Genomic DNA, 15,414 nt, shown 5'->3' with positions numbered 1-15,414 from the left:
AACTTTAAAAACAACAACAAGAAAACCACCAAAGAAACATAGGGTTGGATAAAAGAAAAGGAAATAGTTGCATTAAACCCTTTAAAATAACCCTATGAAATAGAATGAGAGGTAAAATAAAAAGGCAGAAAAAACTAGCTAAATGGAAAAATATGAATCTAGAAGTGAAGATAATAGAAGATAATTTTTAAATAGAGTTGTGAATATAAAAATAAAAATTTAAAAGACCATTACAGCATTCTATATTTTTTTCTTACAGCATTTGTCACAATTGTAATTTAATAATGGTTAGCATGAGTATTTGTTTAATGTATGTCTCCTCTCCTGGTTTGTAAGCTTCATCCTAACAGAAACTGTGTCTTTCTTGTCTACCGCAGTATTTTCAGGGCCTAGCAGTGTGCTAGCAACATAGGTATACAGCAGATTCTTTTTGAATTAGAATAAAAAAGTATAGAAAATATTAATTTTCCTTAGAAGTTTTGTTATGTGAAATTAGAATTTAAGGTAAGGGGCTAAAGAAAAACAAAGAGGCTTTTAAAAAGAGGGTAAACTAAAGTAGGCTAGGAAATAATACAAAACAGTTAGCAAATGTCTCAGCAATAAGAAATTCTTGATAATGTTGAGTTTCCTGAGTTTCTTATGAAACATCAGTAATATGATGACAAAAGCAAACATGTGAGAGAAAATAAGACAGGGAACTCAACTCTTGTCATCTCCTCCCCTTGCCCCTCTGTGTGAGAGAACTCCTGGGACTGAGGTCCTTTTGGTCCATCTTTTGGCTTTTCCCCTTGGAGGTAGTGCTCTTGTAGGCCCCCCTTTTTTACTGAGGTGAAATTCACATAACAAAATTAACCTTTTAAAGCGAACAGTTCATATAGTACGTTCATAATGTTGTATAACCGTCACCATTATCTAATTCCATTTTCATCACCCCAGAATGAAACCTGCTACCCTTAAATAGTTGTTTCCATTCCCCCTCCCCCCATCCCCTGGCAAACACCAACCTGCCATTTGTCTTTATGGGCTGTCCCTGGCCTCTTTTTATTTTTTAATTTAAAATTTTTTAAGTCTTTATTGGATTTGTTACAATATTGCTTCTGTTTTATGTTTTGGTCCTTCAGCCGCTAGGAAGGTGGGATCTTAGCTCTCTGACCCAGGATCAGACCTGCATCCCCTGCATTGGAAGGCGAAGTCTTAACCACTGGAACGCCAGGGAAGTCCCACGTGGCCTCTCTTTAAACTGGATCTATTTGAGAGGGATGTGCTATGGCCAAAAAGAAATTATTTGGCTTTAAAGGCCTAGGTAGTACTGGGACTCAGAGCTACATCTCTTTTAAATATAAATTTATTTCTTTAATAGCATTTTCAAAGACTTCGTAAACGTACATGGTAGTTATGTGTCTATTTTAAACTTCATAATTCTCTTAATTCTTTAGCTTTCTGTCTTAAAGCTATATAAAATATAATAATTAACATTGACGGTTACCTATACTACTCTAGTAACCAGATATTTATATATAATTTGCACGTGTAGCGTTTGTGTCTCTCTACATTAAAACAGGATTTCAACCACTGACCTTCTGGAGTGGGTAATTTTTTGCTGTGGGGGCTGTTCTGTGCACTGTAGAATGTTTTAGCAACATCTTGGCTTAGGTGCCAGTAGCACCCCTCCACCCTTCCAAGCTGTGACAACTAAAAATGTCTCCAGACATTGCAGACTATCCCTTCAGGGGCAAAATCACCCCTGGTTGACAGCCACTGAATTAGAATCATTCCCCTTGAGAATTTGGCTTTCTCTTTACTAGAAGGAGACTTTATTTGTTACAAATAATCCTCCTAGAGTTATAGAGGAGAATTGCAAAATCACCCAAGAAGCTTAGTCATTCATTGGTTTTTATAATTGTTCCCAAAACGGCTTTAAATTTTTATTTTAGTTTTTAATGTTGATTTTTGGCAATACTCTCCTTGCTGATTTTGTAAAGGTCATTTCTTGTTCGGCTATGTTATGCTAAAGGAATTCAACTTGATTGCCTAATAGGAAGTAATTTCATGGAAAAAGTAAATACAGCCATCTGAGTTTTTCAGAAATACTTGAAACATTAAAACTGTTAAAGTACAATGAATAAAGCATTCAGCAATTGAAGAAAGGGAGAATTTTTTTAACACAAACTTTCCTACTTTGATGTCAGAAGAACTTAAGACAATCATGTTCTACTATTTCCACTGAACTTATTGATAATAAAGTAAATTCTCCCTTTTTGTGCTTCCTGCCTCTGCCCTAAAAGTTCTGTTTTCTCAGAGTGTAAAGGCTCTTTGGCCAATACTTAAATCTTGTTATTTCTCAGTGATCAATGTTAAATGAATTAAGTTTTAAAAGGAATATTTGATTTGATTTATCTCAAAATAAGTTTGTAGCCTACAAAATATTATACTTCTAATTATAGATTCCCTGTAGACTTGAAAGTGACAGTTTTTAAGGATTGTCCTGCTACAAGCTAGTTTGCTAGCTAGTTTGTGATTTTACCGGTAACTAATTAAGTATAACTTGGGACAAAACTTTGGGGAAAAGAAGATGAGAGGGATGATGGAAGCTAGTCAAAAGAGGGGAAATTCAATGTAATAGTATTAGGTGTTATCAGTTAAGTAGTAGGGTTGAGAGATGGCATCTCAACTGGCTTTTTCCTGGGCATAAATTATTTAATAAGGTCGTGGGAAGAAAGAAAATCCCACAAAGTGGAGCTTTGGCTGCTTCTCTGCATAGTAAAGTTCAGTTTCAGTAAATTCTGTTTCCAGTGCATGGACGAAGGAGATGAAGGCGATCCCTCTATAATTTTTTGTACCTAAAGTTTTCCTTAGTATAGATGTGGATAGAGGTGTTATTAACATAATATGCTTTTTATAAGAATGCTGTGCTATAGCAGCTTCTATCTCCCATCTGTGCTTGGAATGTATCTAATACATTCTTATCATTTTACTTATTTAGGGACTACGTTAGGAGTGAACTGGAGTCCGCCTATGAAGGACCAATGTATTTAGAACCTCTCTCCATGAATCGGTTTACCACAGCCTTAATAGGTAAGTATTATAAAAGAATTAAAAGTGTACATAGGAACCAACCAATCTTAATTACTATTTTCTAAAATTGGTTCATACTTAATACAAAAAATTGGAAAACTCAAAGTTATTCATTGATGACTTTCAAAACATAGCCATTGTTAAATGTTAGTCTTTTTCTTTCATACATAGGTGTTTCTTATTTTACATGTTTATGATCACATATAGCCTATAGTTGCTTGTGTTTTTTTTTAGGGTAATGTAAGTATTTGGGAAGATTAATTTTAAAATAAAGCTAATAATTACTTTGTAAGATTAAAATGAAATATGTAATGTCTTAATATTGTTTACTGTTGTTGAAAGCCATTATCCTATAGTCAAAAATAAAGTGCCAGAAACATCAAGAACTTGAGACATGATTGAAATATTCGAATGCTTAAAACAGAAGTGTTGGCTAGGACCCCAAAACAATATAGATACAGTCCAAAGTGAAATACTAGACCCTACCATGCCGAAGTTGCAAAAAAGAAAGTGAGAGAAAACCTCTCACTGTTGTGGCCTCTCCCGTTGCGGAGCACAGGCTCCGGACGTGCAGGCTCAGCGGCCATGGCTCACGGGCCCAGCCGCTCCGCGGCATGTGGGATCTTCCCGGACCGAGGCACGAACCCGTGTCCCCTGCATCGGCAGGTGGACTCTCAACCACTGCACCACCAGGGAAGCCCATAGTATGTAATTCTTAAATTCACCCATGTAGAGGGTGTTAAGAGGTTGAATGTTGGGATTTGAAGGAGGATTTCTTTAGGGAGCTGTTTTCTCTAAAATACCTGCCGGGCCCTTCTCATTTAGAGAATTTAGTGGTAGACCATTTGGAGACACATATTTTTTTGTGGCTTAGGGGGGATACTACAGACTGGTGTCCAACCTAGGCCTGCAATATCTAAAGCTACACCATTCAAAACAAGCCACATGTGGCTTGTGAGCCCTTGAAATGTGACTAGTCCAAATTAAAATATACTGTAGTGTAAAACACATCCAATTTCTCAAATGTAGTACAAAAACGATGTAGACTGTCTTGTTAATTTTTTAATACAGATTGAATGTCTATGTGATAATATTTGGGAAATATTAGGTTAAATAAAATATATTATTAATTAATTTTACTTTTTTTTTACCTTTATAAAATGATGCTACCAGAATATTATATAATTCTAGTCTGATATAAAGGCCAGCACTGGGCTGGCTGGCTGGCTGTTGAGTTTCTGACTGTGGAGTGAAAATGTCTTGAGAGGTTCTCCTGTATCATCTAATCTGTGTAGGCAAAGGATGTTAGTTTACTGTGTACTAGATGAGGGCCCCAAGAGTCAATGGAATTTTCTTAGGTCCTCCCAAGAGGGCCCTTATAAAGGATGAGAAGACTCCAACAGGGATTGAATTTAAGGAGCTGAGGAAAGAACCAAAAACAGCCAGAGGGGAGGGTACATAACAAGCATCAAGGGTACTGCAGATGAGAGATCCACAGTGATGGGAACAATCAGAAGAATCCTTAAAAGTGCCCAGGAGAAAGGAGATCCATTTTAAATAACGCCAACTGCAGGGAGCACCAATACCATACCATTGTAAGAACATAGTTCAGTAAGAATTTTCTACTTCCCTCCCTCTCCTTCCCTGCCTGCTTCAGTCGTGAGTAAGTCAGGAAAAGAGTGAGATTGTGCTGGCAGAGAAAGAGGAAGAAGATTGCCTTAACCTCTCTACTGGCTCTCACAATTGCAGGTTTTGTTATGCCGTAGGAGGCCTCAGCTGGAATAAAGGAAAACCCTCAACTTTAAATCAGTTTCAAAGTTTTGTTTGTTATTAGATTGAGATTAGATTAGATTAGATTAGATTGTATAACCTGTGCTAGATAGAAAAGGTATGGGACTTGCCTTAGGGGCAGGAGAACACTCAGTTCACAGAGTGGCTTTTAAGACAGTAGGACACAAAAATAATGTTGCTTTATGGCTATATCCCATGAATTGGTATATTCAATAGTGGTGACATCCAAGTATGAAAATATTTGCTAGGTTAGAAAACTCATGAAGTGTTCTCTTTTATTCTATAATGGACACAATTTAGTATAAATCTGTATATTTCCTTAAATTTTTCCTATCAGTGTTTATGATAGTGTGTTTACTCAACTAAGATTCAATTAATTGGAAATAAAACAAAATCCGTAAACTATTAAGTAGCAATTTTCTTTAGACTTTGATTTTAAAGTAACTTTCTACTCCTTTTCTTCCATTTCACTAATGAACTTTTAATGAAAAATTAAGTAATTTGAATATGCCATCATTTCTTAGGATTACAGACTTCTTGGAGATAGTTCTTACAGTGGAATTCTGAAATCCAGAGAGTACATTGTGATTTTGATTTATTCAGAATTGTCAGTTGGAATAGGCATGTCAAGTTAAACAACTTCCTTTTCTTCTGGAGCTATAGGAAAGATTTCCACTAACAGTATGACTCCTTCCTTCTTTCACCTAAATAAGAGGAGTAGTCTTCTCTTAAAGAGAATCACAGCATATGAGTCATAGTCTTCTGTGAAAGAAGATAAATGAAGCCTGTAACCCCAGAGCTGAACACGGAATGTGCTGTCCTAGACTTATGGGAATTTTCAGAGCTTAAAGGAAGTTTACAGCATGCTGAACAAGGAAATTTTTTTTTTTTAAGAAGAAAAAAGAGAATTTTATTTGAGCCAAACTGACGATTATAACACAGGCAGCAGATTCTCAGAAAGCTCTGAGAACTTGAAAAAGGAAATTTAAATATCATAGCTATGAGTACAGTGAAAGTAAGACATACCAGAATGAAAATTCCTAATCATTCCTAATATTAAAGCATTTCCTCTGAGTATTTTATTTCTTTCAGAGTTTTAGCTAATTTTTTAATCAAAGAAATATACTTACTTTTAAAAGTCAAGAAAAAAAAAAAAAAAAAAGTCAAGAAATACCACAGTTTTATGATGAAAATCGGTTTTCTCCTGTACCACTCCTCTCTACTCTCAGGTATCATTCCGCAGAGGCCTTTCTCCTTTCAACTCACCTAACTTTTCCCTGCTGTTTTCTCTTTTGTCCCTTTCTGGAAATTCTCTTAATTGGTAAGGTTCCTCCCACACTGAGCCCCTAATTTTCTTACTGTTCCATTTTCCTTTTTCTCTCTCTCTGTCTCTCTCTTTGTCTTACTTTCTGAGATTTCCCAACTTTATCTTAAAACCCTTTTGTTGTTATATATTTTAATATCCTGGAGTTTGTTTTCTTTTTTATTGTGACAGTCTTTTAAATTTCTTAGATATATTATTTACTTTGAAGCTTTCTTTTTTTTTTTTTTCGTGGTACGCGGGCCTCTCACTGCTGTGGCCTCTCCCGTTGCGGAGCACAGGTTCCAGATGCGCAGGCTCAGTGGCCGTGGCTCACGGGCCCAGCCGCTCCGCAGCATATGGGATCCTCCCGGACTGGGGCACGGACCCACGTCCCCTGCATCGGCAGGCGGACTCTCAGCCACTGCGCCACCAGGGAAGCCCCTGAAGCTTTCTTTTGTTCCTTGCGTTTTCTCCATTTGTTTTAGTCTTTGCCTTACCTGGGACAGCAGTATTTCTTAAGCCTGGATTAGAATCACCTGGTTATATTACATAAAAAATTATAAATACTGATGCCTAGACCCCATATGAGGCTGATAAACTGTAAGTTTTACTTAAATATCCTTGTGTGATCATTTGTATTAAAGTGAGTTATTAAGTTGTCGATTGGAATCTCTTTAAGGCTTACCAACAGGTGTTTCACATTTGGTGTCAAGTGCGACTGGCTGTTTTTGGGGGGACCCCTAAGTGTGTGTATTTGTAGGTCTTTTCACTTGGACTTGGGTCAGTTTCCCCAAAGAAGAATCTTTCTGTCTCCTGTAGGGGAGGCTAGTGTCAGTGACAAGAGCTGGGTGGCAATAAACATGGCAGCAGTGTTTGGAGATCTAGAGTGATCTCATCTTTCTGGGTGCAGACTTTTATTTTAATCTCCATTTTTCATTTGGGCACTGCACCTCACCTCTGCCCTGAGCTGTGCACGGTGCCCAGGAGCCTATTTCAGCCTTTCCGGAGAGCAAAATTCAGTCGTCTTCTCAGGGTGGGGAAAGAGTAGTGGCCTGATAGTTGTTTTCTAGCCCCTAAGATTTTGTTGACTTATCTTACTAGGTGGCCTCTTCTCAGTTTTCTTTTTCTATTTCTTTCTTTCTTTTTTTTTTTTTTTTTCTGAGGGTAGAAAGTGAGATTTATTGAGTACACTGCAGGGGAGACCAAGAGGGGGTCTGCACTGGGGGAGAGAAACTGGGCTTCTTTTATGGTCCCCTCTGGTCACCCTTGGATTAATGTTCCACCCGTTTGGTGGTTAGGGCTGGCTGTGTCATAGCTCTATCTGCCTGGAATGCCAACTGCTTGTGACTAATGATAATTTCCCGTTGTGGGGAGAGTGCATTTGTCTCATCTTAAAAGGACCGCCCCAGCCTAAGATGGCTGTTCTTTTGTTAAGCTCTACATTTCCCCCCTGTCAGATCAGCAGAGTCAAATCATTGACATCTGGGCAACGACATCATCTTGGGCTACTTCCTGCTGAGAAAGGGCGACATTGGGTCCCAGTTGGCTTTGCTGGTTGGCTGTGGGGCTGTGGGATTCTGTGTGAATAGAAATTTTGGGAGGCCTGTTTGAGAGTAGTCAACTGTATTGATTCTAGAGGTTGGAATCCTTGTCTTGTCACCATTTGTAGCTTGATGGAATGAAGTTGGTTTTGTAGCAACTTGTTTGAAGTACTTGGTGACGTTGGTGGATCAGGATGGAAAGAGAAAAGAGGATCTCACAGTGTGCCTGGATTTGCCCCAGACGAGCTGCCGCTGCCGAACGCACCAGGTGTTAGAAGTGAGGAGTCCCAAAGCTAGGCCCAAAGGACACTACCACCCCATCGGGCAGGGACAGTCAGTCGATGTGGGACTGGGCTTTAGGTCCGCCAGAGAGTCAGGATGTGCAGTCCCTGGTCTCCAGGGACCTTAGACCATCGGCAGTGTTGAAGAGGAGAAAAGACTTTCCAGAATGTAGACCTTGGGGTGACAGTGAGTCGGAGCCCGTCTGGAGACCTTGGGTCCCGCTGAGCAATAACCCTGGCCAGGGACCTTCGATTGCCCCAAGTCATTAGGCCGATCACTACTATTGGAAGACTGATTAGAAAAGGCAGAGAGAGGCATTCCCTGTATGGGCCACCAAAATGCTGTGGAGTGTGGTGATGGGGCTGGCAATGTGGGTGGTAAAAGAATTTACTGAGCCAGAAGTGAGGGTAGATAAGCGAGATCTATTGAGTACACTGCAAGGGAGCAGAGGGTGAGAGCAAGCTGGGGGGGTGGGGGGGATCTGCCTCAGTTTTCTTTATTATTAGGTATTTTTCTCTTTCTTAATGCCTTTGTGAATGTTATTCATGTGATTTGAATATATCAGTTCTTTAAAGGCTAAAATTAGTACTTTGTGGGAAAAAATACCACATATGTTACATACAGTGTAGTAGATTGTTAATAAATTTTCAGCTTTGTATAAAAATAGTTGCAGTTTTTGAATTCTTCTAACAATAATATGGATAGAACACAAATTAAAATCTAAAAATATTGTTTTGCTTTTCATTGGCAAGAAGGAAGAGAATTTGACTGATTCTTAAATTAATTTGGAAGACGACATGTTCAAGAATTTCTAAGAAATTCTGAGAGGAGCAATAAGAGGAGACTTGTCCAGTCAGTGAAAAGGAATAGTGGGCACTGTCATCAGAGTAGAGCACTGAAAAAAATTAGCAAGTTCTGACACAGACACAAAATATACAGAAGATTCTGAAGTATACCAAAGTGGCATTTCAAATTAATGAGAAAAGAATTGGATGATTCCAATAGCTAGTTTTGAGACAACTGACTACACATCTGGAAAAACAAACATAGGTTTTTACTTTTTACCTTGTTCTAAAATAATTTCCATATATATTAATATTTAAATTAAAGAAAATATAGGTGATTACATGTATAATCTTGAGTAGGGGGAGCCATATAATTAACCATGGCACCAGAAGTAGAAACAATTAAGGAAAAGATTGATAGGTTTGACTCTTTATAATACAAACTTCTATACTATGAGAGAAAAAAGTTATTAAAATACTCAAATGACAGATTGGGAAAATAGAATTTTTCCCTTTATCATATTTTTCCTCCTTTATCATATGATAAAGGAGGTTAATATCTTGATCAAACAACAGAAGGCTACATATCCTAGTAAAAGAATAGACAAAGAATGTGAACAAACGTTTTGCCAAATAATTGCAAATGCGTTTACATGTTGATTGGCCAAAAAGTTCGTTCAAGTTTTTCTGTAAGGTTACGGAAAAACCTGAACGAACTTTTTGGCCAGCCCATTACTTATTGGTAATGTTCAGTGCTACTGGTAAACGACAAAATACAAATTTAACAAAAACTTAGAAAATATTCCTTGCCCTTCCCTTTCTTAAATTATTTTCACTGTTGACAGGTAGGTGAGAAAATGGACACCCCTGTACACTGTGTGTTTTGTGTCTGTAGGGCAATTGACAGTATGTGTTAAAAGCCTTAAAAAATGTTTCTTCTGACTCAGTAATCCCACTTATAGGAATTTAGGCTAAGAAAATATTAGGAAATGTGCTCCAAGTAGTTCATACAATGATGTCATAAATGTACAGGCTTATTCATAACAAATCATTTTATAATTATGAAATATTTGAAAATAGCCAAATGCTAATATTGTCATGTGCATTCAGTTTTTTAACTAAAAAAACAACAAAAGCCTTTATTTATTTATTTGAGAGATATATGCATAATATGTATTAAATGAAAAAAGCTGATTGTGTGTATGCTATAATCTCCTTTATATAAAACATTTGTGTATATTTACCTGCATAGAATAAATCTGAAAAGGTAACAATATGAATAACTTTGAGCACTGCCTAGGTTTCAGATAAAATGCTAAGGCTTTACATGCAATACTTTATTTAATGAACACGACATTAACAGTGCTACCTTTGGGTGACAGGATTGTAGGAGATTGAGGCTTCTTTTTCCTTCTCTGTATTTCCTAACTTTTCTATAATCATGCATAATCTTCTGTGAGAAGAATTTGTTGTTTAAACTTTTCAGTTTTAACTTCTCATTATTGAGTCGTTTGGGAAGGCTTGCATGGTCCTGTAGAAGCAATTAAAGATTGAAAACCTCAGAATAAATCTTGTCACAGCATGATCTTGGACAAGTACCTGTATCTCTTGGATTTTATACTTTCACCTCTAGAGGAGAACGGTTAAATATTGAGGACCTTAGTAAAAGGAGCTAAATATATTTAGTTGTAACTGAATTCTTTTTTGAATGAGACATTTTAAAAAGTTGCCATATTATATATGCCATCTGGAATGTGATGAAGACCAGTGGATATTTGTGCTGCTTCTTTTAAGTCAGTCCTAGGGAATGGGTGCTCAAAATTCACAGAACATGTAATTTTGGTCAGATGAAATTAAAATTTGATTTAAAATATTATCTAAGAAATCCTAACTAAACTCCTTCAAAAGCTGTGTCATCATCCTTTTCAACAGTGTTTTGTTTTTATTTTGTGGATACCAAATCTCGAAATTAAATATGTTCTCCCCCCCATTTTAGGTCAGTTGGTGGTGTGTACTTTATGCTCCTGTGTCATGAAAACGAAGCAGATTTGGCTCTTTTCAGCTCACATGCTTCCTCTCCTAGCACGCCTCTGCCTTGTTCCTCTGGAGACAATTGTTATCATCAACAAATTTGCTATGATTTTTACTGGATTGGAAGTTCTTTATTTTCTTGGGTCTAACCTTCTAGTACCTTATAACCTTGCCAAGTCTGCATACAGAGAGTTGGTTCAGGTAAGACTGTGTAGATAAAATTCTACATAAATATTAAGTATATTAAAGATTTAGTTCACTTTTATTTCACAGTCATGGTCATGGTAACATTATGTTTGACAGTTTCAAAATAGTAACTGTTTTCAACCTAATTAGGAGCACCTGAGATTCTTTATTAAGTTCTATTGAGAGGCAGTAAAGTGAAGTAAGTGCTTCTCCAGAAGCAGATGGTCTGGGTTCTCACTCTGATGCTGCTGTTTACCAGCTGTGTAACCTGGGGTTAGTCACTTAAGTTTGCTTATCCGTAAAATGGAGCTAATAATAACTGTTGTACTTAACACATAGGGTAGCCGTGAGATTTGAATGAGTTCAGTGCCAGGTAGATGATATTCAGTGTTAACTACGATAACAAAGACAAGAATGATGTAGAATTGAATACCTAGAGGTCAAATCCTATTTTTTTCCTGATTATAGCCCTACTGTGAGTACAGTTTTTTCCTTACGTTTGTTTAATAGACTGAGAAGTTAAATAGTTCTGGGCTATGGTACGACAGATTTCATTTAGATGTGGTGCTTGGACTGATTTTGCCAACATAACGTGCTTCTGTCTCTCCTACTTTTATCAGCCTTTGCTCTCAAACAGATTATTTCCAGACACAAACAGTAGATATTGAGGAGATAAATAGTTCTATTTGATTTAATCAGTGAATTTCAGTATATAAAATAGGTCTTAAAACTGACATTGGTATAAAGAGAGTATTAAAATGGGCATTCTCTCCTAGCTCTTTACTGTGTGCGTGACCCTAAGGTACAGGAAGCTTTCAGATTGGTCAAACTGATACTACTAAATGAATCCTTTCCTTGTTGTTATTGTTGTGGCCCCAGGGGCAGATTTCCCAGAAAAATTTCCTAAGCTCTTGGCCTTACCCTGATTCTACTGATTTCTTCATCTTACATAATGATTAACTTGAGCAACTCTCTTGAAAGTAGATCTTCAGAAGAAGATGAAGTTATTTTCATACTCTCATTGAACAGTTTCTTCGTGGGGAAGCGTTGTTGTATGCAGAGTCAGAATGATGAATTTATGTATTTTTTATTTGAATTCAATCTTGTGGAACTACCCTGGTTTGTAAGAAGTGGTAGATATTCAGTAAATATTACTTGGATACTGTTTATTTAGTCACCATAAGGACAAAGCCTCCGTTTTTCAGTGTCATGTTTACCTTCTTGGTTGCCATAAGGTTCTTGTAGCACAAGATGTTGCAGTTGAAAATAAAGTATAGGTTACGAAATTCGTGACCTGGAAAGAATTGGATAGACAAGAAGTGGAAACTGTCAGGTATTTTAGTGGTCTTTTCCTTGAATGGAAAGAAGGAAAAGTACTCTACCTCTCAGTGATTAGTTTGCTGCTAATAGTAATTTTGCAGCTAACTGGACAATTTCCTTTTTCTTTCAATATTTTCTAGTTGGGAAAAAATAGGGGTTAATCATGACTCAGTTTTAGAAAAAATATTTGATTTACAGATGAAAAAATGTAAATTTAGAATAAGCTACAAGTCAGTGTATTTTCATTTAAGGTCTTTATAGTTTTTGAAACATTCTGGTGTCACACCGAGCATTCCGGCAAGACCAATTGGCTGCTTAGGTTAGAGTTTGTAACCTACTTGGCAGAACCTTGTGTTAGTTACCAGGGTCCGGTCCCTGGCTTAGTAACTCCAGAAACTTGGTTACAGCTGTACTCCTAGGCTGAATCAGATTATGCAAATTAATTCCTCCTAATCAGTCTCATAAGAAATTGTTTTATAAACTAGACAGCTAATTTATTGACTTATAGTAGTTTAATAAACTTTTTTTAGGTGTACCTTTTTCCCTGGTGTTAATACACTTGGCAAACCAAATCATTTGAGAAATGTTGCTTGATAAATACACAGTAGGAGCAAGGGGAATTGATTTGTCTGAGGGAAAAGACTTCCTGTCTTTGCTCCATAATAAACTTCTCCAATGATTATTCTGTATTCCATCAAACTACTTCTCATCTGTGACCTTCCTGAATAAACTCTGGAAAATTCTTTTATATTTCCCTTCCTCCTAGCCCCTCAAGCAGTATTGCATCGTTCATGCTAGTCCTGATCATTTTGATTAGACATGAGTAAGTTTACCAAGGCTCCTCACACTCCCTTGACGTAGTTGAACTCTGACTGTGACTTTATTTTGACATTATCCCTGAACTGCTAGGCAGTTTACTGTTGCCATTTGATGAATGTGTGTCAACGGTTAATAATAATGCAAAGTCAGAAAATTAACAAAGACATGCTAATTCCTACTTGTATGTATAGAGCTAACTTTGAAGGAATTTAGTTGAAATAATCTTGCAAGAAAAGAAAAGCTACTCAGTTTTTCTCTTTCAGTACTTTAGGTTAAACTCTTTTGTGTTTAAATGTGTTTATTGAAGTGATACAAGGTGTTTTCCTAAAGTCCTATTTTCTTACTCAGGTAGTGGAGGTATATGGCCTTCTAGCCTTGGGGATGTCCCTGTGGAATCAGCTGGTAGTCCCTGTACTGTTCATGGTTTTCTGGCTCGTCTTATTTGCTCTTCAGATTTACTCCTATTTCAGTACTCGAGATCAGCCTGCATCACGAGAGAGGCTTCTTTTCCTTTTCCTCACAAGGTAATTAATAAGAGTATATGATATTATATATAACCCTAGGAAGAGAAAACTTTGATCTAGGAATAGTAAGTTTTTCAAATTAACTTTTGTCAGTCTTTTTATAGTGCTTCATATTCAATTAAAATAGGATTTTCACTCAGTGGATGCCTAGGTCTGGCAATGTAGGGAGGTGCTAATATAATAATGGTGGTATATTTGGCTGCACTGTAGACCGTAGTACAGCAAATGATTTGTGGAAAGGTATGTAGCAAACTGTAAAAATGTTTTTTCAATTTCAAGTTAAACTACTGGAAAAGAAATATGTTACTAAAAATAACTATCACTTTAATTGAGTATTTAATATGTGCCAGCCACACTAATAAACACTTCTTCATACTTACTTTTATAGCAGCCCTGCAAGAAAGGTACCTTTATTATCATTAGCATTTCAGAGGTAAGGAAACTGTACCAAGAGTAACTTGCCCAGGTGCCAGTGCCCAAAGAAGGGGTGCTGACACTCAAACCCCATCTGAGTCCAAATCCTATGACTTACCTATACACTTTCACTATGCCCTGTTATTTTCAGTGTTTTGCTTCCATATTAATATAGAGTCAAATAATGGTAAAATGAGTATATCATAGTATTTTACTATTTAACCTAAAGGAATTCTAAGACTTGGTTTCTAAAATAAATTATTAAAAAAAAATCTTAAGTCATTAGAGTCCTTTTTCCCCCTCATTATCTTTGTTGTGAGCTTATCTAGACATTTGTCACTGTTAAATTCCAAGTTTCCATCTCAATCCCTCAGAATCTAGCAGATGGGTCTACATCTTCATTCCCTGGCTCATTGTCACTTTAAAAGGCAAGAAAGAAACTCTCCTCCTGGGAAGTGTAGGCGAATACAACTTTAGAGTTTTAGTTAGTAGAGCTGTTGTTTCGCAGCCATCCAAAATGATGGAGTGTTGTGCACCAAGTGGTGTAGGGGAGGAGAAGTTTAAGACAGATTTACTCTCTTTAAGGAGCATGTTACTTGTTAAGATTGAAAACGTTACAAAGTTAAGCAGCAATAAAAATGTCATGGGGCGATGCCTATTTTGACAAGTAAGTAAAATAAACTTATTGGTACTGAGTCAGATTTTGTACTTTCTGAGACTTTTAATTAAAAAGTAGCTTTTATAAACATGCAATAAACTGATATCAAACACATTTTAATGGCCAATTCATTGTTTCACTGCTATTTGTTTTTATGTAAGTATCATGGAGATTTTATGCAGAGTTTTAAAATGGTCCAAAAAGTAACTGAATTTAAAGAGAAAGAGAGATATACAGTTCAGTGGTTAGGATAACCTAAGTGTGGGACTGGGATTGGTCATGTTTTAAACCAGATTATTATCCATTGTGAAGCACAATCAAATGAAGCATAGTATAATGTAAGAGGCTTAACAAATCAGTAAGCTATGAATGAATTTGGACTTAACAAAGTAAGAAAATAATGCTGAGATTTTAGGTGAGGCTTAGATATCTTGCCAAAATAATTTTCTTCTTTATTCCTTTTCCATACATAGGATAGATTGCCCCTTCTCTATATAAGAATATTTTAATTTGGTGTTTTATAGAGAAGTTCCTGTGTGGTTCTTTCATTAATTTGTATCTCTGTAAGCATTGTTCTTTGTCCTTCTTGATGCACTTGTGTGTTAGGTTATGTGTGTATGTTGCTTTGCCAAAGAACAACTTACTTTCAAAAAGGAGGATCACAAGTTTACCAGGATACCCTGAG

At 36.7% G+C, this 15,414-nt stretch overlaps 1 protein-coding gene across 1 annotated transcript in view; it reads left to right on the top strand.

Annotated features, from left to right (window-relative positions):
• The window catches only part of RNF145 (ring finger protein 145), a 62,257-nt gene that overhangs the window by 31,077 nt on the left and 15,766 nt on the right, over window positions 1-15,414 (top strand). The window contains exons 4-6 of the mRNA XM_065874323.1: window positions 2,984-3,075; window positions 10,774-11,009; window positions 13,482-13,657. Of these exons, the coding sequence (XP_065730395.1) occupies window positions 2,984-3,075; window positions 10,774-11,009; window positions 13,482-13,657 (504 nt within the window). The remainder of the gene's footprint in view (window positions 1-2,983; window positions 3,076-10,773; window positions 11,010-13,481; window positions 13,658-15,414) is intronic.

Source organism: Phocoena phocoena, chromosome 3 (genome assembly GCF_963924675.1).
Source record: "Phocoena phocoena chromosome 3, mPhoPho1.1, whole genome shotgun sequence".
NCBI lineage: Eukaryota > Metazoa > Chordata > Mammalia > Artiodactyla > Phocoenidae > Phocoena > Phocoena phocoena.
Note: the sequence above shows the minus strand (reverse complement) of the source record. Positions and strands in the feature narration are given on the sequence as shown.